The 27,555-nt window shown below is 38.0% G+C and overlaps 1 protein-coding gene and 11 non-coding genes across 12 annotated transcripts; all 12 read left to right on the plus strand.

The window, feature by feature from the left end:
• The first annotated feature begins 450 nt into the window (after window positions 1-450).
• Window positions 451-13,613, plus strand: ctdspl2b (CTD (carboxy-terminal domain, RNA polymerase II, polypeptide A) small phosphatase like 2b). The gene is made up of 13 exons (XM_044040422.1): window positions 451-637; window positions 4,323-4,513; window positions 5,414-5,552; window positions 5,641-5,790; window positions 7,766-8,014; window positions 8,101-8,197; window positions 8,696-8,807; window positions 8,951-9,037; window positions 9,236-9,298; window positions 9,386-9,465; window positions 9,665-9,791; window positions 10,141-10,236; window positions 10,837-13,613. The coding sequence occupies exons 2-13, from the start codon at window positions 4,346-4,348 to the stop codon at window positions 10,900-10,902; spliced, it is 1,434 nt and encodes a 477-aa protein (XP_043896357.1). The 5' UTR covers window positions 451-637; window positions 4,323-4,345; the 3' UTR covers window positions 10,903-13,613.
• Window positions 13,614-16,295: 2,682 nt separating this feature from the next.
• Window positions 16,296-16,409, plus strand: LOC122779003. Its single transcript, XR_006361497.1, has one exon. It is a non-coding gene; the product is annotated as a U5 spliceosomal RNA (small nuclear RNA).
• Window positions 16,410-17,734: 1,325 nt separating this feature from the next.
• On the plus strand, window positions 17,735-17,848 carry LOC122779020. The gene has a single exon (XR_006361512.1). It is a non-coding gene; the product is annotated as a U5 spliceosomal RNA (small nuclear RNA).
• Window positions 17,849-18,458: 610 nt separating this feature from the next.
• On the plus strand, window positions 18,459-18,572 carry LOC122779018. The gene has a single exon (XR_006361510.1). It is a non-coding gene; the product is annotated as a U5 spliceosomal RNA (small nuclear RNA).
• Window positions 18,573-19,940: 1,368 nt separating this feature from the next.
• LOC122779019 lies at window positions 19,941-20,054 on the plus strand. Its single transcript, XR_006361511.1, has one exon. It is a non-coding gene; the product is annotated as a U5 spliceosomal RNA (small nuclear RNA).
• A 610-nt stretch (window positions 20,055-20,664) lies between these two features.
• On the plus strand, window positions 20,665-20,778 carry LOC122779005. Its single transcript, XR_006361499.1, has one exon. It is a non-coding gene; the product is annotated as a U5 spliceosomal RNA (small nuclear RNA).
• A 707-nt stretch (window positions 20,779-21,485) lies between these two features.
• Window positions 21,486-21,599, plus strand: LOC122779004. The gene has a single exon (XR_006361498.1). It is a non-coding gene; the product is annotated as a U5 spliceosomal RNA (small nuclear RNA).
• A 610-nt stretch (window positions 21,600-22,209) lies between these two features.
• On the plus strand, window positions 22,210-22,323 carry LOC122779006. The gene has a single exon (XR_006361500.1). It is a non-coding gene; the product is annotated as a U5 spliceosomal RNA (small nuclear RNA).
• A 1,368-nt stretch (window positions 22,324-23,691) lies between these two features.
• Window positions 23,692-23,805, plus strand: LOC122779008. Its single transcript, XR_006361502.1, has one exon. It is a non-coding gene; the product is annotated as a U5 spliceosomal RNA (small nuclear RNA).
• Window positions 23,806-24,311: 506 nt separating this feature from the next.
• On the plus strand, window positions 24,312-24,425 carry LOC122779015. The gene has a single exon (XR_006361508.1). It is a non-coding gene; the product is annotated as a U5 spliceosomal RNA (small nuclear RNA).
• A 1,667-nt stretch (window positions 24,426-26,092) lies between these two features.
• LOC122779007 lies at window positions 26,093-26,206 on the plus strand. Its single transcript, XR_006361501.1, has one exon. It is a non-coding gene; the product is annotated as a U5 spliceosomal RNA (small nuclear RNA).
• Window positions 26,207-26,925: 719 nt separating this feature from the next.
• On the plus strand, window positions 26,926-27,039 carry LOC122779009. The gene has a single exon (XR_006361503.1). It is a non-coding gene; the product is annotated as a U5 spliceosomal RNA (small nuclear RNA).
• Window positions 27,040-27,555: the final 516 nt, after the last annotated feature.

Raw genomic sequence — 27,555 nt, forward strand, 5'->3', positions numbered from 1 at the left:
TTTGTGACATCTTAGATTATGTCAATGATAATCATACAAAACATGCAATGTTATGTCAACAGCTTTAAAAAAAATGTCAAGTACAATCAATGCCTGCTACTTTCAGTATGTGAGTGATCCGACACTAGCAATTGTCAAGTATTTGTTTTGGTGGTGATGGGGAGGATCAAATTAATTCATTCTTCAGGGCTCCATAAAAGCCTGTGCCGGCTCTGGATACGACATTTGTTGATTATAAACAGCAGCATGGATTATCTGTATGTCCGTTCGATTGTTGGCCGCTTATAGATTAAATCAGGATATACGTGCTTTAGAATGAGTAACCATAAAGACGAACAGTCAACTCATTCATTACAGCTGGGAAGAGAAAAGACGAGTGATCGTCCTCTCTGAAAACCGGGGCTGGTGTTTGTGAGAGGTAAGGGGGTGTGTCTGTGTCCCATACGGGTATCTGCCGCTGAGAGACTGAGCAGAGGCGGGAAATGGCGCCTGGTAACACAACGGTGTGTCATTTCAGAGACGGCCCTTGACTAGACACAGTAAAAGTCGGATCAGATCTCGTCAACAACCGCTGCCTCAGCTGTGATGCTTGGTCGACCGTGAGTCGTTATCCTCGGACACTGCGGATCACTGTAAAGTAAGTCGGTATCGTTAACCTTGGTCGTGCATTCGTCTTCTTTGGCTTGCGGTCTAGGTAACGTTGGCTAACGACAGGATAAATATTTTCCTCTGCTCGTGCACATCTGTTAGCCCCGAGCAGTTTTTCTCGAAGGCTAGGCTAGGTTAACGCTATGCTAAGTGCAGCTAAGTACGGCCTTCCCCAGACCCGGCAAAAATGATGCTCAAATAGGCACATTTGTTAATTTACTTGACACGTTGGTTTTTGCTACGAAAACGTGCATGTTAAGTAGCGTCACTTATTTTTTTCCGCAGTTTTCATGAACCACCGCCAATCGCCTAGCTTGCACTGAGGCTAATTACCACAGTCCAAACTGGCATTCCTTAACTGAACTTCGCTATCTATATTAGCCAAAAATACCACCCTTTTCGTCATAAAACAATTACAGTGTGACCTGAGCTCTCCTTTCGTTTACACCGTAGTTGGTAAAATAATTTCCGTAATTAGTTTTAATGCCACTGACAAAAGAGTTGTCAAGAAGAAAACATTTAGAAACGGCACTGTGGGCTAGCTGTTGTGATTAACGATGTCTGACGGGTTTCGCTGTCAACACACCACAAATACAATGTCGTACACCGTTCAACGAGATAGTCGAGTCACACCTATCAGGGATCATTTACAAAACAATCCATACAAACAATGTCCCTCACCTAAACACCGTGTGTAATCTAAATTCTCTTAACTCCCGATGCGCACTGGCTTGGCAGTGCTACATTAGCTTGTCTGAGCTCCAATGCTCAAATGCCGACAATACAGATTGTTTGGTCATTTTGTGATCTCGGTGTAATGTTGCATTGTGTTGGTCCTTGTGACCGCGTTAAGCTATATTGCATAGTTTCATTACCTCTAACGCTGTACGCACGTTGCATCGAGTAGTTCGTTAAAGTGACGTTAGCTTAATCGGAATAGCTGCTCGTTTAGCTACGAAGCGTTTGGTACTCGAGAGCAACTTTTTGTAGACGTTTTTTGGGGGAAATATTTAAACAGCTGGACCAGGCATGACACGTTCTCATGTTTTATTTTCTGAAATGGTATGTGCTTTAGCCACGTTTGAAGTCAGTTAGCTAACCTTGCCCTCGGAGTAGTTATTGCAGAGTGGCCGGACTGTGCGAAGGCCCTCACTTGTTTCTTCACTGCGTCTGCTAGCTGGCTCATACAGTCCCTCAGTGGCATGCATGTTCTTATTTCCCGCTCAGTTGCTCATACCTAGCTGTGTTCAGGGTCCTTGGTCAGTGGGTGCTTGGAGAGATGCAGGGATTATCTTAATTGAATTCATACCTTTATGGCTGACTTGGTCTATGTTAAAGATATAAAATAAATACTGCTTAATATATAAATACATAAAAAGCTCCAAACACTTCATAACATACCATAAAATTAGGGATCTCTACTATGAAGTGTGTAACAACCGTCAGCATGTTTTCATGATAATTTTAGATGTGTACATAAAGAAAATCAGATTGAATTGAATTGAATTGAATTGAATGACTTTATTCCTCCCCCAGGGGGGAAACACACAGATTTAAAACATATGAAATTCAAACTAATCTTACCTACAAGTGTTTACTTGCATTAAAGGTGTAATGGAATAAAACCAAATCTTATGTTGAACAGAACCAAAATGATGTCATTTACAGATGCATCAAGTTGGCAGATGACTTTGAAAACTAACTTCAAAAATGTTCCTTCATGCAGCTTGAAGAATATTAGCTTAGGCAGACTCAAACATTCACTGGCACTATACCATCTGGTCCTCTGAAGCAGAGAGTATCATTTTATGCCACCTGTAGTCTCTGTGTGCGAATGTATGGTATACAGATGTGTTCAATGTGCTTTAAACAGTTGCATGTAACAGTGGAAGAATGATTGGTTGTACATACCATTTTGAGCATTGCTTGTAAATTTCAACATCAGTAATTAAATGTCAGAGATATTTTACTTTATATAGATATTTTACTTTATATAGATATCCATCGCACGCCAACTACATGAAGTTGGCACCCAGTTTTGATATTTTTAAATAGGAATATAAGGAAAACCATGGATGATCGTATATGTGTTTTTATATATTAAGTAGTGGGATGTGTGGATTTGTTAAGCAGAACACTATTGCTGTTAAAAGTATCCATGAAATAGCACACCTAACAATCTCAGCAGAAAAACATGCACAAACCTCACCAACCTGTTTACTAGAAGGCATTTGGAAAGTTTTCCTGCACAGTGCTTAATTATGTCTATGTTATGTATACAAAATGCATTAACCTCACTGCACCACAGTGATGTTCATAGTACATAGCTAAATCAAAGAGAAGCAAACTGAGATGTAGTGGGGTAAAGGACAAAATGTTTTTGAAGTCGATTTTCAACCAGTTAAGGATTGGACAAGAGAGGTTAATTGAATGTGTGAGCTCGTAAGTGGCTTGTTACAGACGTCATTGATTGGATAAATACAATATCAAGGCCGTGATTGACTGAATCCGAATTAACATTTTAGGGGAAAATTACAGTTCACAAAGAGTTCTATACTTTGCTGTTTATGTATATAGTTGGTAGATAAAATAACATGCTTTTTATGATTGTTGGCCTGTTTAAAAATAAGTGCTGTATAATTTTATGCATTGCCAAGAGGCCAAAAGCTAAGCATAATGGCTAAAAGCCTACCAAACTTCAGTTTCTGCTTTCTTCTTTATGTTTATGAAAGTAAAATAATTTTTTATATAAATCCTATGAAACGATTTTATGTGTGAATTTACTGTTTTGGATCAGCTTGGATCATTTATGCCCTGTAACAGGTTTTCAGCCTTGTTTCACCTTTTCTGCTCGTCTGTTCATCAAATTTTTCCATGCACTCTGCCGCTGTTAAAAAAAAAAGGGGCTGTTTGTGTTTTTGTGCCTTTGTGATTGAGCAACAGTACTTTCACCTCTGCTGTGTTCATGGATACACCCCTGTGGAAATGTAAAGCAGATGTAGTGCAGGGCAGAAACGCACAGGATATATTATGTCGGTGCCATTGTGTGTTAAGAAATCATGACAGGTTCAGGATATGTCCGGACACATTTTCAGCCAGCTGCTGTTACATAAGCGCAAGTGGCTGGCATGCTCCTTTGGCAATTAAAGTTTACTGTGAACAGTTATTCAGTTTTCCCTGTTCATACTGGAGGTTCAGTGTTGAGTGATTAAATCCAGCTCTAAAGTAAAAGAAGGTTTTTAAGTTGGACACATTTTTGAATCTTAATCGGCACCTACAGTTAATTCCTGTATTTTGACATAAACGTTGATTTTTTTTTCATTCTCATGGCTAGTAGTAGGGAGTGTTTGTAGAATGTACATGTACAATAAGATCCAGGGTTTTTTTTTTAACTGTACGGATGGAAGTAAAGCCAGCTGTGGCTGCTGTGATCCACTGTGATGTAAGTGAAATGGGATCTTGAATGCATCCAGATGTCTGCAGAAAATGCACCAGTATTACTCCTGTACACAAAGATACACCCCTCAGACTTATCCATTTTAAAACAGTTGAGACTCTTGTTGGAGCAACCTGTTTGTCCACATCTGCAATTGAGTATTTTCTTAATATTTACACACTTGTATTGATTGTGTCTCTCTCCCTTATTCTGTGTCCTCTTTTTGTGTGTTCAAAAGCCTTACATGTGACTGCTCAGACAATGAGGCTGAGAATGCGTAAGGCGTCTCAGCAACCGAACCCCAGCGCGGCAAGCCGTCCATCCCGGACCAAGCGGAGGCATTCAGAAGTAGAAGAAGACGCTCCATCCAGTGGAGGGAGGGGCTTGTTCTCGACCATCAAAAAGTTAATCAGAGGAAATGCTGTTAAGGTAACTACCTCTGCCATCACATCAAATGACCTTGGGTTTTTAATGGAGTTCAAAACAAATATGAGCGTGGTGCCCCTTCTGGAGGAAGTGAGACATTGTTGCCTGGAAAAGCTACCGCCACTCTCCTGTTTTAGTTTAACAATGTGAAAATAACCTTTTGGGCGCTTCTCTAATTGTTCTCGCTCTCCAGGTCTGTTGAGTTAAATACAGTGTTTCGTGGTGCAGAGTGTCATGTTTCCCAAGAAATGTCTGGAGGAATGCAGCAGCTTGTCTGAGAACTCGGACTTGGGTCTAATTTTAGCTTCTGGCTCAGAGAGTTGGTGTGCAGGGACAGGAGGTAGTAACAAGTGGAAAAGTCAACTCAGCGAAAGGGAGCTCTTCCTTCTGAAATGGCGGATTTTTTTTTTTTAAAACTATGTTGTTGTGTCGTGGTCTTACTGCCTTTCCTCATTAAGTCTTTATTTAGGACTGTTTTTAGTGGCTCCTTTACCAGCGAAATGAGATGTTTTTACAATTCCTCACTCATCTTATACAGCATTGACCTTTGATATCTTAAGGTCTATATAGATGAAGTGATGACAAGGGTCTTAAGCGTTCTGGTGTGTGACATACTGTGCAAGATGTGTGTAATAGAGTCACTCCCTGGTTACACAACCTGACATTCCACTTAAAAATGTCCAGTTTGACATAGTGTCTAGTGTTGAATTGTATTTTTATGTTGTCAACAAAAACACAACTCAAGTTGGAAAAATCTTGTGCTTTTTTTTTTCTTCCCTATGTTAAATATTTAATTTTCAGTTGAAAAACACCATGTCCAACAGTGGTGGATGTCTCGCACTCATCTGTTTTAGGGTTTTTTTTGATGACTGATTTAAGTAACTCATGTATGTTTTTTCTTAGGTGGAGCAGGAAGCCCCAGCAAAGAAGACACGCCTCCACTGCGATGTGGATAACAACTTGATCACCTCTACACCCACAAACACCAACACCCCTCGCAGGACTATCAGTAGGGGTGGAAGGAGAGGCTCCATCAATGGGCGTAAGTGGCCCTCTGAGGGAAAAAAATCGTTAGTCTTAACCTTCCATGTGTTTCCGTCGGCTTTATTAAACCTGTCACTTTTCTGCAGAAGCGACAAATCACAACAGAAGTAAGGAAAAGCCCAATGGCAGTCTGGAGGAGACAAAGGCAGTTGAGTTGCCCACCAGCCCTCCTAGGACCACCCTCCTTGGGACCATCTTCTCCCCTGTTTTTAACTTCTTCTCACCAGCTAAAAATGGTAAGCAGACCCCCGTTCTCCAGTTTAATTAAAGGCTGTCGCTGGAGAGAACACGATGACAGCATATTGCTGTGCATTTATGTTTATAAGTTTCCATTCCACAAAGCTGCTGTCAGAGTAGAGTATCGCGATACTGTGGCCTTTTTTGATTATTATTATTTTTATGGACTGCAATGTATTTGTAATTACTTACAATGTTGTTTGGTGCATGAGATATGCATGTATATATGTATGTATATATATGTATGTATGTGTGTGTGTGTGTGTGTATATATATGTATATATATGTATATATATATATATATATATATATATATATATATATATATATATATATATATACTGTATATAATCATTCAGCTTCCTTTGCACATTAATTTATGTTTAACTAATATAAATAATCAACTTAGGATAACAAAAAAAATCTATTTGACAATAATGCTTATTTTCCAACATACTAAATCATAGAGAACAAATTACAATAAATGGGAACTGATTCCCTGTGAAAACTATATTTTATGCCTTTTTATGTGCTTTATACTGTTACATCCTTTAGCTCTTCATTCCTCAGCCTGTACACGGAGCATATAGCCTAATATTAGCCAATACTAACCTGGTATTTGACATATAAATGTGGGTGACGACACTGCAGGTGTTTTATGAGGTTGTATGTGTTCCCTCCTTTGGCTCCTGTAGCTTGGTGGCAGCGCCTGAAAAGTGGACGGCCATCGTCTATTGCTTTACCGTCTGTGCCTCGTTTAAAGCCAAAATAGTTCCAAATTCGACTTTTGGAGTTTTTTTTTTTGAACCGTTACGATTTGGCACCGCGGGGTACCGTGGGTCTCGTGCAACTCTATGTCAGAGGTTGTCTATCAGAATTCTCCTCCCTACTTCACCTCATACCTGGGGATGGGTATCATTAGGATTTTATCTCTATAAAACTGATACTGCTGCTACTCTGTACTCTAAATCATACTTCTGTATAATTTGGTGCTGAGGACACCTGAATGCAGAAGTGTGGTGGAGTGCTTTGGGCGAGTGTGCTTCTTACCTCTCCACCAAAGGCCAGGGATTTTAGTTCAAACCGCTGGAAACATCTGTGTTATCACATGTTTTTAGTCATGGTCTTAGTCATGTTCTTGCATTTGACTGACATTGTCTCTGGGAATATTTATCACAAAAATGATGACTTGTTCAAAGTGTTGCCTACGTCTTGAGTTGGTGGAAGGTGTCGCAGCTGTGTAACATTAATAATAACGAATGTCCTGTATGATCGTTGGAGCTGGAGCTGAGGGCGCAGTTCAGTTAGCAGCACAACAAACTATAGCTTTGCTAAAATAGTCAAGGGCACTGCCCTACCTCACACATGGACTGTCATGTTTTACACATGGCGCAAGAAGCTCTGCTTTTGCTAGTTTTAAGAGTTAACGCCACAAGAAATCACCTGACGTCGGCAGCTGTAGTAAAGTAAACTTACCACTATTATTGACAGTGGTCAATGCTTATTGATACTTTGCTACTGACTAATGAGGAACTTGTGCCGATTTAATACCTAAATGTGTTTGGTGGTGGAGCAGACATTTACTCTGGATACTGACCAGTGATTTGGGTCATTACATTCTCCGGAAGTTGCCGTTCAGATATGAATTAAGCTGTGTAATCTCTAGAGTATCTTTTGGAGCAATGTCTGGGCACAGGGGATGCACAATATTATTGGCACAATATTTGATTTATTTTTATGTTTTTATTTATTTTGCGCAATGGAGAAAATGGATATCTACACCTGCTGTGATGTGATTATGCAAAATATGATGTTGATTTCACTACAGAAAAGATTAAATGACCTCTGCAGTTGGTCATTAGTACTAATGAAAGAACGGCATATTGGATATCAGCAAGTCCAATGTCGGGCATCGAGTGGATATCGTGGTTTGTTATGCACTTCCAACACCTCTCTGTCGTACTTGTCTTTCAGCCTCCTCTGGCTCAGACTCTCCAGACCAGGCGTTGGAGGCGGAGGAGATCGTCAAGCAGCTGGACATAGAGCAAGCTGTGGAGATGCCCACCAGCACAGCCACATCCACGCAGGAACTGTGTGCCACCACTAACTTCTACTCTAGTGTATCACAGCTGCCACCTCTGCGGCCTCCACACATCCCCGAGGCATCGCCTACAGTTGAGGAGGGAGAGCTGGATGCTGACGCTGACCTCCCACCTCTCACAGGTAGCTATTGTGGCTTCGATCGCCTTTGGCATATCCCTGTTCCTCAGTCTCTTTTCTTTAACGTGTTGTTCTTGTTGTGGTCCAAGCCCCAGGCTCCAGTCCTGATATGGCATATGTGGAAGCTCCTCCCACCGCTGTACCACCAGAGGCAACCTATGAGGAAGAGTGGGAGGTGTTTGACCCGTGAGTTTAACACTGCAGCGTCATACATCGTTCAGTCCTAAAGCCAGATTATTTGAACAGGAGCGAACAAGAATATAAAATCCCCAAATATCTACACAAGAAATGTGTGATAATAGTTTGGTTAAAAAAAAAACAAAACAGTAAAATAAGTGTGACATGTATCTGAATAACAGTTCTCATCTGCATGTGTTAATAAGTCTGATTAAATGACTCCTTTGATTGTTCTATGTCAACTAAAACTTTGTATTTGAGTATAGATTTAACATTTTAATTGTGTGTCATTATAATTATATTTTCAGTTTATTACACTGCGAACATTGAACTGAAATTTGACTCAAATCAATTTGCAATATCTGTCAGAATTCATGATCGTTCAGATCTGCTTTAATCTGTATTTTATTTATTTTTATTCATTTTAATTTCTATATTTTACTCTGCTTAGAATATCTCTCATGAATGTTTTTTTAATTGATTCAAGTTTTTTTTTTCTATTTACAGGTATTTCTTCATTAAGCACGTTCCTCCACTGACTGAAGAGCAGCTCACCCGTAAGCCAGCCTTACCACTGAAGACACGCAGTACACCGGAATTCTCTCTGGTCCTAGACCTGGTCAGTTATTACTGTTATAAAACAAATCCTTTATTCATTAGTGTCCGAGCATGTGGAGGACCCTAACTGAATGGTCATTGTTGTTAGTTAATCATGTATTTGTATTTATTTATTTAGTATTCCTTGTCATCTTTTTTCTGCAGGATGAAACATTGGTCCACTGCAGTTTAAATGAACTGGAGGACGCAGCACTTACTTTTCCTGTTCTCTTTCAGGATGTCATTTACCAGGTTAGTGCTGCCTCAAAAAGCTTCCTGTCCTGTGCTGCCACTAGATGGAGCTACAGTCATGTTTGTTTAAAGCCTCATGTTTGGGGTAGTGTTTGCAGAAATTGACTTATTTGTATCACAGGTGGACTACAAATAGTCACCTGCACTTAACTCTGCCACATGTTGCTCATAAATGTTTGCTTACCTGTTGTCGTGCAGGTGTATGTGCGTCTGAGGCCGTTCTTTAGAGAGTTTCTGGAACGCATGTCTCAAATCTATGAGGTAAATAACTTTTCCCTTGTTTCCTCTTTTCAAAAAGTTTGCACCAGAATAGAAAGACGTGACATCTTTTATCCTTTTCTTTTCTAGATCATCCTATTTACAGCCTCTAAAAAGGTGTATGCAGACAAACTGCTCAACATCTTGGATCCTAAAAAGCAGCTAGTGAGGTACGGTGCATTTATGTATACACGATTACACAACAAACACAAAAGCGTTAAATTAAAAGTTGTCGATCTCACAAAGGGTGACATTAAGGCTTGCACTGCTGCTGTTGCGGTGTCAGTGTCGTGGTTTATCTTGAATTATTGATCGCACTGACCTGTCACTGATTAAATGTTTGTCTTCCTGTCCCCACTGAAACTGTAGACACAGGTTGTTTCGGGAGCATTGTGTCTGTGTCCAAGGAAACTACATCAAGGACCTCAACATCTTGGGCAGAGACCTGTCAAAGACCATCATTATCGACAATTCACCACAAGCCTTCGCATATCAGGTGAGGACCCGAACAAAAACAACAGCGGGGGTTTGGTGTTGGCAGTAGATGCCATTCCGTCTTCCTTTTCCCACATTGTAAAAACTGACATTGTCATCACATGCTGCAGTGCTACTAAGATGAATTATTATATTGATTATTGCAGCATTTTCTTTGTAATGCAAATCCTCCCCTTGTTTTCCCTTTAAAAATAAATATTTTATTTCAGCAGTGCATATCTGAGAAGGCCCACTTGAGTACATTTGTCTCATCTTTTTATGTTTTCTGTTTTGTCATCATACTTTTTGAAGCCAGTTAGAAAAAACACTCCTACATTGAAATGAATGTCTTTATTAATTTGCCTTCACAGTTGTCCAATGGGATTCCCATAGAGAGTTGGTTCATGGACAAGAACGACAATGAGCTGCTGAAGCTGGTGCCCTTCCTGGAGAAGTTGGTTGAGATGGTAAGATTTAAATAAATTATCAACGGTAGTGTTTAAAAATATATTTACTCTAACTTTGTTGATATTGATTAGGGGAAAAAAAGTCAAATCAGACAGTCCATTAGCCCATAATGTGGCCTAAATGCTTCACTCACTACAGACGCCGGGCTTTAAAGAGACGTCCACCGCTGACGTCATGTGACTAGGACTGTAAATGTGTTTCTAAAATGACTAGCGGTAAACGCATCAGCACAAACGTCATTAACGGCACAATTGTTTCTGATACCAGACGAGAGAGAGAGAGAGAGACGGTGTTAGTAAGGCAGCAGCCGCAGACATTGGTCTAAATGAGGAAACATGACTCAGGGAAAAAAACTGCTGATGTCACAGAGCTGTTACCAAGTTTATTGTAAAAAGATTCCATTGGTTTAAACTGGAGAGTCTGCCCTCTGGTGGTGAGGTAAGCAGCCGACGCTCCTTCACAGCTGTCCTGTCAGGCATTCTCAGCACCACATTATAGTTATAGTTAATACTCTCATACTCATCTACATCACAGTAAACGTCACCTAACTTGTTCTCCGCTCTCCTCTCCTCTCCTGTCATGATTCTCCTTCTCATCAGAACGAGGATGTGCGGCCGCACGTTCGGGAGCGATTCCGCCTTCACGACCTCTTGCCCCCCGATTGAACTTGACCAAAGACTCTGAGTGGGACAACATGGAAAGACTTTTAAAAAAAAAATAAAAAAAATCAACATGTGTGTAAAAAGCCCCCTGTTTGGATTACAAACGACAACATTGCCAGTGCTGTTTTAAAATTTTAGCCTCCCCCATTTTGTTTTTGTTTCTTTTTAAAGACACCATTGTTTTTTGAAGAAAAGAGAAACCTTTTTAAAGATCTGGGCGACATTTTCTAAAAACCTAAATATAGATGACATTACACATGCTACGAACAAGCCCAGGTAGACTCCTCCTTTCTTTCTTTTTTGACTGACTGCAGCCGTGGAACCAGATGTTGTCTCCACGTTAGATTCACAAGTGTTGGTGCTGGTTTTAGCGGATATGAAAAAGCCGCCTGCTGAAGAGGATCTCCACTCATCCCCGCCGTGTCCCTGAACCCCTGAGCGTAAATCAACTCCTGGTGCTCGCGCTGTTGACACTGACGAATAATGACACTCTGTGGCTACAGACCATTTTCAGTGGGAATGACTGGCCTGTAAATCAACCTGTGCATGTGTGTTTGTTTACTCCCGGCCACACACACACACACACACACACACACTCAGTCACTGATTTTTTGGCAAACCTACAAATCTGTAGCTTTTATGCATTCCTCTGTAGCTGAGTCTAAGCTTCTATTGTTGGTTGCAGGTTTTTTTTTCGTCTGTTAAAACTGGTGTTTAGTTTTTGTTTTTTTTAATTGTTAAGGAGCATTTCAGTGTTTTCTGTTTTTGTATGATATTAAATTTTAAAAGGGGTCATGTACGTTTTATCGTTAGCTTATTTCCCCCATTAGGAGAAGACGGTTGAATATTAAGTCCACTGCAAAGTCAGATGAAATGGTGTCAATCCGGGACTTTTACGTATGTTTTGTTGTTGTTGTAACAGATGGAGGTTTAAATCCGTGTGTTGTGGCTTCACTGTGGTGGACACAACTTGGCTCCCTAATTGAAACGTTAGGATTAAGACTCTTGTTACCTGTAAATCTACATATTGTAAGTGTCTGAGGGCATTCATTTTCAATCCGATGTGTCGACATCAAACCTTTTCTTTGAAATTATGTTTGATTTGTTTTTTGTCATTTGTCTATAATCAGTATTGTCTTTTGCTCCTAATCAAGTATTCTGGATGAATCAGAGTTGTGTCGTTTTTTTGTTGTTGTTATGGTGTGTAATTTGATGGCTATATCGGTAGCATTATGACTAATGTAGCACATCCTCTGCCAGTGTGTCACGAAGTCTACCCATGGTAGAAATCTGACCCAGAACTTGTACCAGCCGTCCCTGGCACCAGCAACATACTGTTTTGACCCCCCCGCCTGTCCGTTTCATACTTTTTAAGCTTTTTTTTTTTTTTTTAAAGCACAGATTTTAAGAATTGTAACCATGAATGTGTTTCCGCCTGAACACAAGCCAAACTAACACTGAACTCCATTGTTTCGACTTTATTTATTTTGTAGAGCGACTAACGGTCTCTGGTTGATGGGAGAGACGGGTGTATTGTGTCAGTCACCTGCCTTCCATTAAGAAAAGTCACCTGTCATGGCCCAAACCTTTGACGGTCAAATTTAGGCATGCATTTGTTGAATTTCTTACAGTCCTTGTTTGTGTGGGTTGCCTGTACAGTGCCATACAATCCCCCCCAGAAAAATGCTTAAACAGAAGAGACAATCAGACCTCAAAGCTTAGCAGATACTGAATCCTGGAGAATCCCAACCTTTCCTTGTAATTTTTTTTTTTTTTTTTTATAAAAGGTGTGCAGTATGTGTTGTTGTACTGTGGTTTCATTGCGTTACAAAGTGGAAGTTCGGGAAAAAAAATATTTGCCTGTTGACTCCTCCTGTGCCTACCCAAAAAAACCAAACAACAAAACACCGAGGCGCTCACGGCTTCTGCTTCCTGCCCGTCTTTGCTTTTCCTCTGCGGAAGTCCAGACAAAAAAGAAAAAAAAAATTGTGTTCAAAGTTGTTACAGGGCACAGTGTTGTTAACTGTGCTGTGATGTCATGAGTACACGTCCAGACGATGAATGTAAATTGTACATGAGGTGAAGTTTTTAAGTGTCTTTCTGAATTCCATGTTGTGAGGCCGAGGGGAGTCGCTCTTCACGCGCCGAAGAGGAGGCAAGAACAATGTTGCATGGACGAGGAAACATGTCTTGAGATCCAACCCCACCCTTATCTCCCCGCCCCCGTGACCGCCCACCATCCCGACTGCCATCTTTTAGTATGCAAGCCTCACCTGGAGTGTGTGTGTGTGTGTGTGTGTGTGAGAGGATGTAGTGTGAGTGTGTTCTAGTCTCCTCCGTGAGCTGCGATCGTCCGCCACGGCGACAGTCGCGGCTTAAAACTTTTTAAATCCCAGCTCATTTTTATGTGCATTACCAGTTTATTGTACACTTGAGTGTTGTACAATACATGCAGCTTCATGTTTTAAAAAAAGTCCTTAAAATAAGGAAAAAATCTTTTGTATTTTTGATTTCAAATGGCATGTCATATCTACTTTTTAAATGTATTAATGAAGATTTAACTTTACATCAGATGGAGTGTTTTTTGTTTTGTTTTTGTTTTTCTTACAAGTATCTGTATGTTTAGTTTAGCGCTGTCACTCAACTGTTCAACTTAGCATGTAGAAAATACAGCTTGCTTTGTAGGGAAGTCCTGAATTAAATTTTTAATCGTGGCACTTTTTCTGCAGAAGAAAAGCAGTTGTGTTAATGATTTTTTTTTTTCTCTCCAATATCCGTTAAGCCATTTTACTTGCTATTTGTGCTGAAGATGTATTTAAAAAAACAAAAAGACATCTTTTGTCAGCCGACAGGCTATATGATATTGTAAAGTGTACATACAGTTACGTTGAATTTCTGAAACAAAGTTTTAAAGTTAAAGAAAAAATGTGCATGCCCTCTTTATTTCACTTGACTGTCATAGATGTGATGTGACAATTCTTGGGAGATCCAGCTCACCTGGGAGAAAGATCTAGCTGAGGTGCTGAGAATCAAACTAAAGGAGAAATAACAGCAGTTGCACATTCAGTAAGAGCTAAAATCTTATTTAATGCAAGCTTTCAGTCAGAGATCCTACAGACGAGCGGCTTAACAATGCTCTAGTACAACAGTTTAAAGAGCCTCCTTTGAGTGGGAAATGTAGTTCTCCGTACGAAGGACTACAAATGCATTTCCCTTTGCTGTCTGAGGTTATAGATAAATGGATAGATGTACTTTACTGATCCCAGAAGTAAAACAGACAGATGATAATAAAAGAATAGAACACAAAATATACACAACATTACAACTATATAAACTCTGATTAGTCAGTAGTGGGTAATCCAGGAGACCGTGGAGGTGACACCGTCCATCCCCTGCATCTTCTCACCCAGCAGCAGTGGCAGAATAGTGTTAAAAGCACTGGAGAAATCAGAGAATGTGATGAGCATCATCAACTCCTAAATGAGGCAAACTAGCAGGTTCAGCAGCGCCTTCACCTGCAGCCTCAGATGAGCCAAGACCAATCTCTCCAGCACCTTCATCACATGGGATGTGCAGGCAACTGGTCGGTGATCTTTGAGGTCAGATGGGGTTGACTTCTTTGGGACCGGAACCAGGCAGCACTTCTTCCACAGCACTGGTACTGTTTATTTTATTTATTTACAATATTTCTAAAATATAAATGGTAAATACATTTTTTTCTAAAATGTTGAATACATTTCTCAGAAAATACAATAATGAATTGTTAATTTATTCAAATGTAACTAAATACATGAGTGGATCCCAGGTATGAAACATGATCACACATTGTGATAAAAGAATTTCCATTATCAGTCATTTATTTTGTGCCACGAGGGGGAGCCACCATTTTTCCTGTTTTTGTTACATAACAATTAGTGACACTATTCCATATTAGTAAGGTCATCAATTACATTCGTATATTGTAATTGATCTATATCCGTGGTACCATGTCACCTTTCGGCTCATTTTAATTTCGCGTGGACGATTAAACGCTCAAGCGTGATGACGTCGGGCGTCACTCACAATGTTTCATAACTCACGACACCGCTAATGCGATGCTACTCGAGAAGAAAACGTGGAGTAACATGACCAGACAGAAATGGAGACGAACGAAAGTTGGTGAACTCCAAAAAGTAAGTATTTACAGATTCGTGCATCAAATGTGCCAAACTCAGGAACTTTTAAACGTCACAACAGTGTCAGTAAAGCTGAAGAACAAGCGCCACAAGCTGAAGGTGATGAGTCAGGTAGCTCTCACGCGCGCCAACCTCTCAGATAACGTGTTCGACAGTCATTAGTGCGGTGTTGCATCCAAAAGTAATGCTTGACAGTGATTTACAGTAAAACACTTTGTTTAATTGGTTTTTAATTGTCTGGGGTGGGTTGTTGTTGGCTAAAATGCAGAACCATTGCTTAATTAGGACAATTGGTTAACTATTTTCTTGTTGTCAGGCGGTACAGACAGGAAGTTGTTCTGGCTTCTAAAATAAGAGCCCTTGGCTTCGGCCACAACTTCCTGTCCAAACCTCTTGACAACAAGATACTTGCTTATGTATTTATTTTTTATTTATTTAGTCTATATATCAGTCTATACACCATGTAACTGTTAAAATGTTAGAATTAGTTAAGCTGTTACGCAAGGTGTAGTTGTATTTGTCGTTGTACGTGATAGAACAATCACTAACCTACATTTTGTGTTTCTTTTGTGTAGTTTCTAAATAGCAACGGGTTATATTTCGCTGGTTTGCAGTGATGTGATATGATATGATTTTATGGGGAGCCACTATAGGTGCATTTGTATTAAGTATGAAACTGTGTAGAATTGTGTTTTTAAAACAGTAGAATGGTCGATATATTAACTAATAAGAGTACAGTGAACCTGTTGAGAGGAGCACTATCTTGGCCAACATTTCCTCTCCGACGTGTCTGCGCATGCGGAGTAGCAGCTGCTCGTCGGAGACTTTTTAAAAGCAGCGCAAGACTCGGAATACTTTCTGCTACAAGAGCGGGGCGACCTCTAAATATTTGACATCGTTATTCAAACGTGTTTTGACAAACACTGAAAAGGAAAGACTCTTTTTGCAATCGTAGAAGTGGATTTTCATGAAAACGGGCGTGGTTACTGTTGCTCATATCCCACAATGCATAGCACCGATATGTGGCCATGTTGTTAAACTCGTTTTAATTCTTAAAACGCCGAATTTTAATTCATCAATCTGACATATTCTTAGTGAACAGTGCATATACTATCCATGATTAGAAAAATAATGTAATTCAATTGTGTTTGAAGATTGGAACGTAAGTGAGGAGGGTATGACGGAGAATGACTTGCCCCTGTTTAACTGTGGGAAGGTAGATCACTCTTGTTTCTCTTCAGATCGTATAAATCTTTCGCCTTTTACTAAAGATTTCCGTGGAGAGGAACAATAAGAGTTTTACCCAATTTTTTGATGCCCTGCGCAAGTGGGGCTTTCTCATGTGTTCAAAATGAAATGTTTCATTGTCGTTATTATGTTGGTGAAGTTAATGTGTCATTGAGAAGATGGTACCCGTGTGCACTGGTGTACTTCTTAACATTGTACTCCTCAAATTACCGGAAATGATGAAGTTACAGAAAGGCGATAACTTATTTTATATTTATTATTTTACTTATCGTCATTAACGGTATAAAACAAAGGCAAAATCAAGAAGGGAAGTAATAACAATAAAATTAAAAACTAAATCGCTGGTACACAATAATACATAATAATTAAAAAACTATTAACTGATAAAAGTAAGCGTCATACGTTTACTTAAATAAACATGTGTAGTACTTGTCTCTGACCACAAGAGGGTGCACAAGTCAAGTCAAACTGCATTTTTAAGCATTTTTGTTTGGTTACCTTGAAGCCGCCATAAATAAGTGTGAGGACATCAAAAACATTCAGAGAACGTAGTAATAATAGTTACAATGGTAACCCATGGTAGAAATCTCTGACCAAGACCTCGTACCAGCCGTCCCTGACACCAGCAACATACTGTTTTGACCCCCCCACCCGTTTGTCTGTTTCATGCTTTTTAAGCTTTTATTAAAGCACAGATTTTAAAAATTGTAACCATGAACGTGTTTCTGCCTGAACACAAGCCAAACTGACACTAAACTCCATTGTTGTTTCGACTTTATTTATTTTATAGAGCGACTAACGGCCTCTGGGTGTATTGTGTGTCAGTCACCTGCCTTCCATTAAAAGAAGTCACCTGTCATGGTCCAAACCGTTGACAGTCAAATATAGGCATGCATTTGTTGAATATCTGACAGTCCTTGTTTGGGTTTGTGTGGGTTGTCTGTACAGTGCCATATAATCCCGCCCCTCCCCCCCAAAAAACACGCTTAAACAGAACAGACAATCAGACCTCAAAGTTTGGCAGATACTGAATCCTGGAGAATCCCAACCTTCCCTTGTCTTTTTTAAAGGCGTGCAGTATGTGTCATTGTACTGTGGTTTCATTGTGTTACAAAGTGGAAGTTAAAAAAAACAAACATTTGCAAGAAGTGGATTTTCATGAAAATGGGCGTGGCTACTGTTGCTCATATCCCACAATGCATAGCACTGACATGTGGTCATGTTGTTAACCTTGTTTTAATTCTTAAAACACAGAATTGTAATTCATCCATCTGGCATATTCTTAGTAAACAGTACATATACTATCCATTATTATAAAAACAATGTAATTCAATTGTGTTTGAAGATTGAAACCAAAGTGAGGAGTGTGTGACGGAGAATTACGTCCCCCTGTTTAACTCTGTAAAGGTAGATCACTCTTGTTTCTATTCAAATCGTATAAATCTTTCGCCTTTTACTAAAGATTTCCGTGGAGAGGAACAATAAGAGTTTTACCCAATTTTTTGATGCCCTGCACATGTGGGGCCTTCTCATGTGTTCAAAATAAATGTTTTCCTGTCTGGCAATGTATCGTGGACAAGACTTTACTATTAGTGTCCAGGCGGTTAACTTGTCTAGTAGATGTACGCTCTAGTGTAGTCCTCAGAAACTAGTCATCACAAACTAGTGTATGATGAGTTCATTGCAAATGAGTAAAACTTTTTCATGTTTTATGTATGTTATATTAAATTATCTTGAAGTTTCCCTAAGTTATAACAAGTTCCTACAAAAAGACCCATTATATTATTAATAATAATAGAAGTTAAAATAAAACACTTACGTAGATGTAGGAAAAAAAACATTTGCCAGTTGACTCTTTTCACAAACGTAGAAGTGGATTTTGATGAAAATGGGCGTGGTTACTGTTGCTCATATCCCACAATGCAAAGCACTGACATGTGGTCATGTTGTTAAACTCGTTTTAATTCTTAAAACACAGAATTGTAATTCATCCATCTGACATATTCTTAGTAAACAGTACATATACTATCCATGATTATAAAAACAATGTAATTCAATTGTGTTTGAAGATTGAAACCAAAGTGAGGAGTGTGTGACGGAGAATTACGTCCCCCTGTTTAACTCTGTAAAGGTAGATCACTCTTGTTTCTATTCAAATCGTATAAATCTTTCGCCTTTTACTAAAGATTTCCGTGGAGAGGAACAATAAGAGTTTTACCCAATTTTTTGATGCCCTGCTCAGGTGGGGCTTTCTCATGTGTTCAAAATAAAATATTTTATCTATGACAATTTGTAGTATAATGTTAATGTGTTAGTGAAGAGATGGTACCGGTGTTCACTTGCAGCGTATGCTTTGGTGTACGTCTCAACAATGGATTCAATCCTCAAATTACCGTAAATGATGAAGTTATAGAAAGGCGATAACTTATTTTATATTTATTATTTTTCCTTATCGTGATTAACGGTATAAACCAACGGCAAAATCAAGAAGGGAAGTAATAACAATAAAATAATAATAAAATGAAAAACTAAATCGCTGGTACACAATAATACATAATAATTAAAAAATAGTAACTGATAAAAGTAAGTGTCATACGTTTACTTAAATAAACATTTGTAGTACTTGTCTTTGACCACAAGAGGGTGCACAAGTCAAGTCAAACAGCATTTTTAAGCATTTTTGTTTGGTTACCTTGAAGCCGCCTTAAATAAGTGTGAGGACATCAAAAACATTCAGAGAACATAGTAATAATAGTTACAATGATAGTTACAATGGTAACCCATGGTAGAAATCTCTGACCAAGACCTCGTACCAGCCGTCCCTGACACCAGCAACATACTGTTTTGACCCCCCCACCCGTTTGTCTGTTTCATGCTTTTTAAGCTTTTATTAAAGCACAGATTTTAAAAATTGTAACCATGAACGTGTTTCTGCCTGAACACAAGCCAAACTGACACTGAACTCCATTGTTGTTTCGACTTTATTTATTTTATAGAGCGACTAACGGCCTCTGGGTGTATTGTGTGTCAGTCATCTGCCTTCCATTAAAAGAAGTCACCTGTCATGGCCCAAACCTTTGACACTCAAATATAGGTATGCATTTGTTGAATATCTGACAGTCCTTGTTTGGGTTTGTGTGGGTTGTCTGTACAGTGCCATATAATCCCGCCCCTCCCCCCCAAAAAACACGCTTAAACAGAACAGACAATCAGACCTCAAAGTTTGGCAGATACTGAATCCTGGAGAATCCCAACCTTCCCTTGTCTTTTTTAAAGGTGTGCAGTATGTGTCGTTGTACTGTGGTTTCATTGTGTTACAAAGTGGAAGTTAAAAAAAACAAACATTTGCTAGAAGTGGATTTTCATGAAAATGGGCGTGGCTACTGTTGCTCATATCCCACAATGCATAGCACTGACATGTGGTCATGTTGTTAACCTTGTTTTAATTCTTAAAACACAGAATTGTAATTCATCCATCTGACATATTCTTAGTAAACAGTACATATACTATCCATGATTATAAAAACAATGTAATTCAATTGTGTTTGAAGATTGAAACCAAAGTGAGGAGTGTGTGACGGAGAATTACGTCCCCCTGTTTAACTCTGTAAAGGTAGATCACTCTTGTTTCTATTCAAATCGTATAAATCTTTCGCCTTTTACTAAAGATTTCCGTGGAGAGGAACAATAAGAGTTTTACCCAATTTTTTGATGCCCTGCGCAGGTGGGGCTTTCTCATGTGTTCAAAATAAATGTTTTCCTGTCTGGCAATGTATCCTGGACAAGACTTTACTATTAGTGTCCAGGCGGTTCACTTGTCTAGTAGATGTACGCTCTAGTGTAGTCCTCAGAAACTAGTCATCACAAACTAGTGTATGATGAGGTCATTGCAAATGAGTAAAACTTTTTCATGTTTTATGTATGTTATATTAAATTATCTTGAAGTTTCCCTAAGTTATAACAAGTTCCTACAAAAAGACCCATTATATTATTAATAATAATAGAAGTTAAAATAAAACACTTACGTAGATGTAGGAAAAAAAACATTTGCCAGTTGACTCTTTTCACAAACGTAGAAGTGGATTTTCATGAAAATGGGCATGGTTACTGTTGCTCATATCCCACAATGCAAAGCACTGACATGTGGTCATGTTGTTAAACTTGTTTTAATTCTTAAAACACAGAATTGTAATTCATCCATCTGACATATTCTTAGTAAACAGTACATATACTATCCATGATTATAAAAACAATGTTATTCAATTGTGTTTGAAGATTGAAACCAAAGTGAGGAGTGTGTGACGGAGAATCACGTCCCCCTGTCTAACTCTGTAAAGGTAGATCACTCTTGTTTCTATTCAAATCGTATAAATCTTTCGCCTTTTACTAAAGATTTCCGTGGAGAGGAACAATAAGAGTTTTGCCCAATTTTTTGATGCCCTGCGCAGGTGGGGCTTTCTCATGTGTTCAAAATAAATGATTACTTGTCTGGCAATGTATCCTTGACAAGATTGAACTATTACTGTCCAGGCAGTTCACTTTTCTAGTAGATGTACGCTGTAGTGTAGTCCTCAGCAACAGATTAAATATTCAAACTTCTGGAAATGATGAAGTTATAAAAGGCGATAACTAATTTTGACTGTTCTTAGTTTTATTTGCACATACTTTTAATAATCAAAGTACATTCTGAGATAAATAGATATGTGAATGTAGGTGATGGTAAACAGTGAGGAAACGTATTAATTGACCAACAAACATGGGAGCAGCTGTTGAAATTGCAGATTCGATATACATTCATTTTGGTCAATAAATACACATATTTAGGAAAAGTCCGAGTCCCATGGTTTCAACAAAGTTATCATCACAAACTAGTGTATGATAAGCTCATTGAAAATGAGTAAAACCTTTTTTTATTTCATTCCAATGTCATGTATTATGTATGTTATATTAAATTATCTTGAAGTCCCCCTAAGTGATAACAAAAAGACCCATGATTTTGATGAAAATGGGCGTGGTTACTGTTGTTCATATCCCACAATGCATAGCACTGACATGTGGTCATGTTGTTAAACAATGTTATTCAATTGTGTTTGAAGATTGAAACCAAAGTGAGGAGTGTGTGACGGAGAATCACGTCCCCCTGTCTAACTCTGTAAAGGTAGATCACTCTTGTTTCTATTCAAATCGTATAAATCTTTCGCCTTTTACTAAAGATTTCCGTGGAGAGGAACAATAAGAGTTTTACCTTATTTTTTGATGCCCTGCACATGTGGGGCTTTCTCATGTGTTCAAAATAAATGTTTTCCTGTCTGGCAATGTATCGTGGACAAGACTTTACTATTAGTGTCCAGGCGGTTAACTTGTCTAGTCGATGTACGCTCTAGTGTAGTCCTCAGAAACTAGTCATCACAAACTAGTGTATGATGAGTTCATTGCAAATGAGTAAAACTTTTTCATGTTTTATGTATGTTATATTAAATTATCTTGAAGTTTCCCTAAGTTATAACAAGTTCCTACAAAAAGACCCATTATATTATTAATAATAATAGAAGTTAAAATAAAACACTTACGTAGATGTAGGAAAAAAAACATTTGCCAGTTGACTCTTTTTACAAACGTAGAAGTGGATTTTCATGAAAATGGGCGTGGTTACTGTTGCTCATATCCCACAATGCAAAGCACTGACATGTGGTCATGTTGTTAAACTCGTTTTAATTCTTAAAACACAGAATTGGAATTCATCCATCTGACATATTCTTAGTAAACAGTACATATACTATCCATGATTATAAAAACAATGTTATTCAATTGTGTTTGAAGATTGAAACCAAAGTGAGGAGTGTGTGACGGAGAATCACGTCCCCCTGTTTAACTCTGTAAAGGTAGATCACTCTTGTTTCTATTCAAATCGTATAAATCTTTCGCCTTTTACTAAAGATTTCCGTGGAGAGGAACAATAAGAGTTTTGCCCAATTTTTTGATGCCCTGCGCAGGTGGGGCTTTCTCATGTGTTCAAAATAAAATATTTTATCTACGACAATTTGTAGTACAATGTTAATGTATTAGTGAAGAGATGGTACCGGTGTTCACTTACAGCGTATGCTTTGGTGTACGTCTCAACAACGGATTGAATCCTCAAATTACTGTAAATGATGAAGTTATAGAAAGGCGATAACTTATTTTATATTTATTATTTTTCCTTATCGTGATTAACGGTATAAACCAACGGCAAAATCAAGAAGGGAAGTAATAACAATAAAATAATAATAAAATTATAAACTAAATCGCTGGTACACAATAATACATAATAATTAAAAAATAGTAACTGATAAAAGTAAGTGTCATACGTTTACTTAAATAAACATTTGTAGTACTTGTCTTTGACCACAAGAGGGTGCACAAGTCAAGTCAAACAGCATTTTTAAGCATTTTTGTTTGGTTACCTTGAAGCCGCCATAAATAAGTGTGAGGACATCAAAAACATTCAGAGAACATGGTAATAATAGTTACAATGATAGTTACAATGGTAACCCATGGTAGAAATCTCTGACCAAGACCTCGTACCAGCCGTCCCTGACACCAGCAACATACTGTTTTGACCCCCCCACCCGTTTGTCTGTTTCATGCTTTTTAAGCTTTTATTAAAGCACAGATTTTAAAAATTGTAACCATGAACGTGTTTCTGCCTGAACACAAGCCAAACTGACACTGAACTCCATTGTTGTTTCGACTTTATTTATTTTATAGAGCGACTAACGGCCTCTGGGGGTATTGTGTGTCAGTCATCTGCCTTCCATTAAAAGAAGTCACCTGTCATGGCCCAAACCTTTGACACTCAAATATAGGTATGCATTTGTTGAATATCTGACAGTCCTTGTTTGGGTTTGTGTGGGTTGTCTGTACAGTGCCATATAATCCCGCCCCTCCCCCCCAAAAAACACGCTTAAACAGAACAGACAATCAGACCTCAAAGTTTGGCAGATACTGAATCCTGGAGAATCCCAACCTTCCCTTGTCTTTTTTAAAGGTGTGCAGTATGTGTTGTTGTACTGTGGTTTCATTGTGTTACAAAGTGGAAGTTAAAAAAACCGAACATTTGCTAGAAGTGGATTTTCATGAAAATGGGCGTGGCTACTGTTGCTCATATCCCACAATGCATAGCACTGACATGTGGTCATGTTGTTAACCTTGTTTTAATTATTAAAACACAGAATTGGAATTCATCCATCTGACATATTCTTAGTAAACAGTACATATACTATCCATGATTATAAAAACAATGTAATTCAATTGTGTTTGAAGATTGAAACCAAAGTGAGGAGTGTGTGACGGAGAATTACGTCCCCCTGTTTAACTCTGTAAAGGTAGATCACTCTTGTTTCTATACAAATCGTATAAATCTTTCGCCTTTTACTAAAGATTTCCGTGGAGAGGAACAATAAGAGTTATACCCAATTTATTGATGCCCTGCACATGTGGGGCATTCTCGTGTGTTCAAATAGATGATTACTTGCCTGGCAATGTATCCTTGACAAGACTGAACTGTTAGTGACCAGGCGGTTCACTTGTCTAGTAGATGTACTCTCTAGTGTAGTCATCACAAACTAGTGTATGATGAGGTCATTGCAAATGAGTAAAACTTTTTCATGTTTTATGTATGTTATATTAAATTATCTTGACGTTTCCCTAAGTTATAACAAGTTCCTACAAAAAGACCCATTATATTATTAATAATAATAGAAGTTAAAATAAAACACTTACGTGGATGTAGGAAAAAAAAACATTTGCCAGTTGACTCTTTTTACAAACGTAGAAGTGGATTTTCATGAAAATGGGCGTGGTTACTGTTGCTCATATCCCACAATGCATAGCACCGACATGTGGTCATGTTGTTAAACAATGTAATTCAATTGTGTTTGAAGATTGAAACCAAAGTGAGAAGTGTGTGACGGAGAATCACGTCCACCTGTTTAACTCTGCAAAGGTAGATCACTCTTGTTTCTATTCAAATCGTATAAATCTTTCGCCTTTTACTAAAGATTTCCGTGGAGAGGAACAATAAGAGTTTTACCCAATTTTTTGATGCCCTGCACATGTGGGGCTTTCTCATGTGTTCAAAATAAATTATCATTGCCTGGCAATGTATCCTTGACAAGATTAAACTATTAGTGACCAGGCAGTTCACTTGTCTAGTAGATGTACGCTCTAGTGTAGTCCTCAGCAACAGATTAAATATTCAAACTTCTGGAAATAATGAAGTTATAGTAAGGCGATAACTCATTTTGACTGTTCTTAGTTTTATTTGCACATACTTTTAATAATCAAAGTACATTCTGAAAATAAATAGATATGTGAATGTAGGTGATGGTAAACACGAGGAAACAAATTGTGAATTGTAAAAAGTGAGGAAACGTATTCATTGACCAACAAACATGGGAGCAGCTGTTGAAATTGCAGATTCTATATACATTCATTTTTGTCAATAAATACACACATTTAGGAAAAGTCCGAGTCCCATGGTTTCAACAAAGTTATCATCACAAACTAGTGTATGATGAGCTCATTGAAAATGAGTAAAACCTGTTTTTTATTTCATTCCAATTTCATGCTTTATGTATGTTATATTAAATTATCTTGAAGTCCCCATAAGTGATAACAAGTTCCCACAAAAAGACCCATTATATTGTTAATAATAATAGAAGTTAAAATAAAACACTTCTGTAGCTGTATCTGTCCTCACTGGCTATTATGGACTATTATTATTTACTTTTCTATAATTTCATCCTCTGCTAATTATTGTCTTCTTCTTTTCTGTGCTATTTTTACCTTTTTGGTTTTATTATGGAGGCTTGGTCTGTTCTTGGTTTGCCTATTTATTAATTGTTTTACTTATTGTTATTAACGGTATAAAACAAAGACAAAACCAAGAAGGGAAGTAATAACAATAAACTAATAATAACAAAATGAAAAACTAGATCGCTGGGACGCAATAATACATAATAAATAAAAAAAAAGGAACATGAAATCAGACAATCACTTTTCCTGTTTTAGGTCCGTTAGGATTACCAAAATTATTTCTATTTGCTCAATGCCAGAATAATGAGAGAATAATTTTTTTAGACAATATTTTAATACTTTCTTCAAAGTCAGAAGTTTACATACACTAAGATTATTATGCCTTCCATTAAAAGAAGTCACCTGTCATGGCCCAAACCTTTGACAGTCAAATTTAGCTTTGTTGAACTTCTGACAGTCCTTATTTGGGTTTGTGTGGGTTGCCTGTACAGTGCCATACAATCCCTTCCCCCCAAAAAATTGCTTAAACAGAAGAGACAATCTGAAATCAGACCTCAAAGTTTAGCATATACTGAATCCTGGAGAATCCCAACCTTCCCTTGTCTTTTTTTAAAAGATGTGCAGTATGTGTTGTTGTACTGTGGTTTCATTGCGTTAAAAAGTGGAAGTTCAGGGTCAAAAAACATTTGCCAGTTGACTCTTTTTACAATTGTAGAAGTGGATTTTCATGAAAATGGGCGTGGCTACTGTTGCTCATATCCCACAATGCATAGCACTGACATGTGGTCATGTTGTTAACCTTTTTTTAATTCTTAAACACAGAATTGTAATTCATTTATCAGTCTTAGTAAACAGTACATATACTATCCATGATTATAAAAACAATGTAATTCAATTGTGTTTAAAGATTGACACCAAAGTGAGGAGTGTGTGACGGAGAATCACGTCCCCCTGTTTAACTCTGTAAAGGTAGATCACTCTTGTTTCTATTCAAATCATATAAATCTTTCGCCTTTTACTAAAGATTTCCGTGGAGAGGAACAATAAGAGTTTTACCCAATTTTTTGATGCCCTGCGCAAGTGGGGCTTTCTCATGTGTTCAAAATAAATGATTACTTGTCTGGCAATGTATCCTGTGCGAGACTGAACTATGAGTGACCAGGCGGCTCACTTGTCTAGTAGATGTACGCTCTAATGTCGTCCTCAGCAACAGATTAAATATTCAAACTTCTGGAAATGATGAAGTTATAGAAAGGCGATAACTTATTTTGACTGTTCTTAGTTTTATTTGCACATCATTTTAATAATCAAAGTACATTCTGAAAATAAATAGATATGTGAATGTAGGTGATGGTAAACAGTGAGGAAACGTATTAATTGACCAACAAACATGGGAGCAGCTGTTGAAATTGCAGATTCGATATACATTCATTTTGGTCAATAAATACACACATTTAGGAAAAGTCCGAGTCCCATGGTTTCAACAAAGTTATCATCACAAACTAGTGTATGTTAAGCTCATTGAAAATGAGTAAAACCTTTTTTTATTTCATTCCAATTTCATGTATTATGTATGTTATATTAAATTATCTTGAAGTCCCCCCCATGAACCCTCAGTGATAACAAAAAGACCCATGATTTTGATGAAAATGGGCGTGGTTACTGTTGTTCATATCCCACAATGCACAGCACCAACTTGTGGTCACGTTGTTAAACAATGTAATTCATTTGTGTTTGAATATTGAAACCAAAGTGAGGAGTGTGTGACGGAGAATCACGTCCCCCTGTTTAACTCTGTAAAGGTAGATCACTCTTGTTTCTATTCAAGTCGTATAAATCTTTCGCCTTTTACTAAAGTTTTCCGTGGAGAGGAACAGTAAGAGTTTTACCTAATTTTTTGATGCCCTGCGCAGGTGGGGCTTTCTCATGTGTCAAAGATAAACAATTTGTATGAGAACATATCTCATATATGGTGGAAGTGTTCAAGAAGAGGAGGTTTACATGTCTATTAGATGTAAGCACTCGTATACTCATCTGCAACAGATTAAATACTCTAACTACTGGAAACGTTGTAGTTACATGAACACCAATAAAATAAGTTGTTTCTTTCCTATATTTTTATTTTCACATAATTTTAATAATCAAAGTACAGTCTGAAAATAAATAGATATGTGAAGATAGGTGAAATGTATTAATTGACTGTTGAAATTGCCGATTTGATTCGATATACTTTCATTTTCCTACAAAAAGACCCATTATATTATTATTAATAATAATAAAAGTTAAAATAAAACAGTTATGTAGATGTATCTCTCCTCACTGGCTATTATGGACTGTTATAATTTACTTTAATGTAATTTCATCCTCTGCTTATTATTCTCTCCTTCTTTTCTGTACTATGTTTTACCTTTTCGGTTTTATTATGGAGGCTTAGTCT

This window comes from Solea senegalensis, linkage group LG12 (assembly GCF_019176455.1).
Source record: "Solea senegalensis isolate Sse05_10M linkage group LG12, IFAPA_SoseM_1, whole genome shotgun sequence".
Taxonomy (NCBI): Eukaryota; Metazoa; Chordata; class Actinopteri; order Pleuronectiformes; family Soleidae; genus Solea; species Solea senegalensis.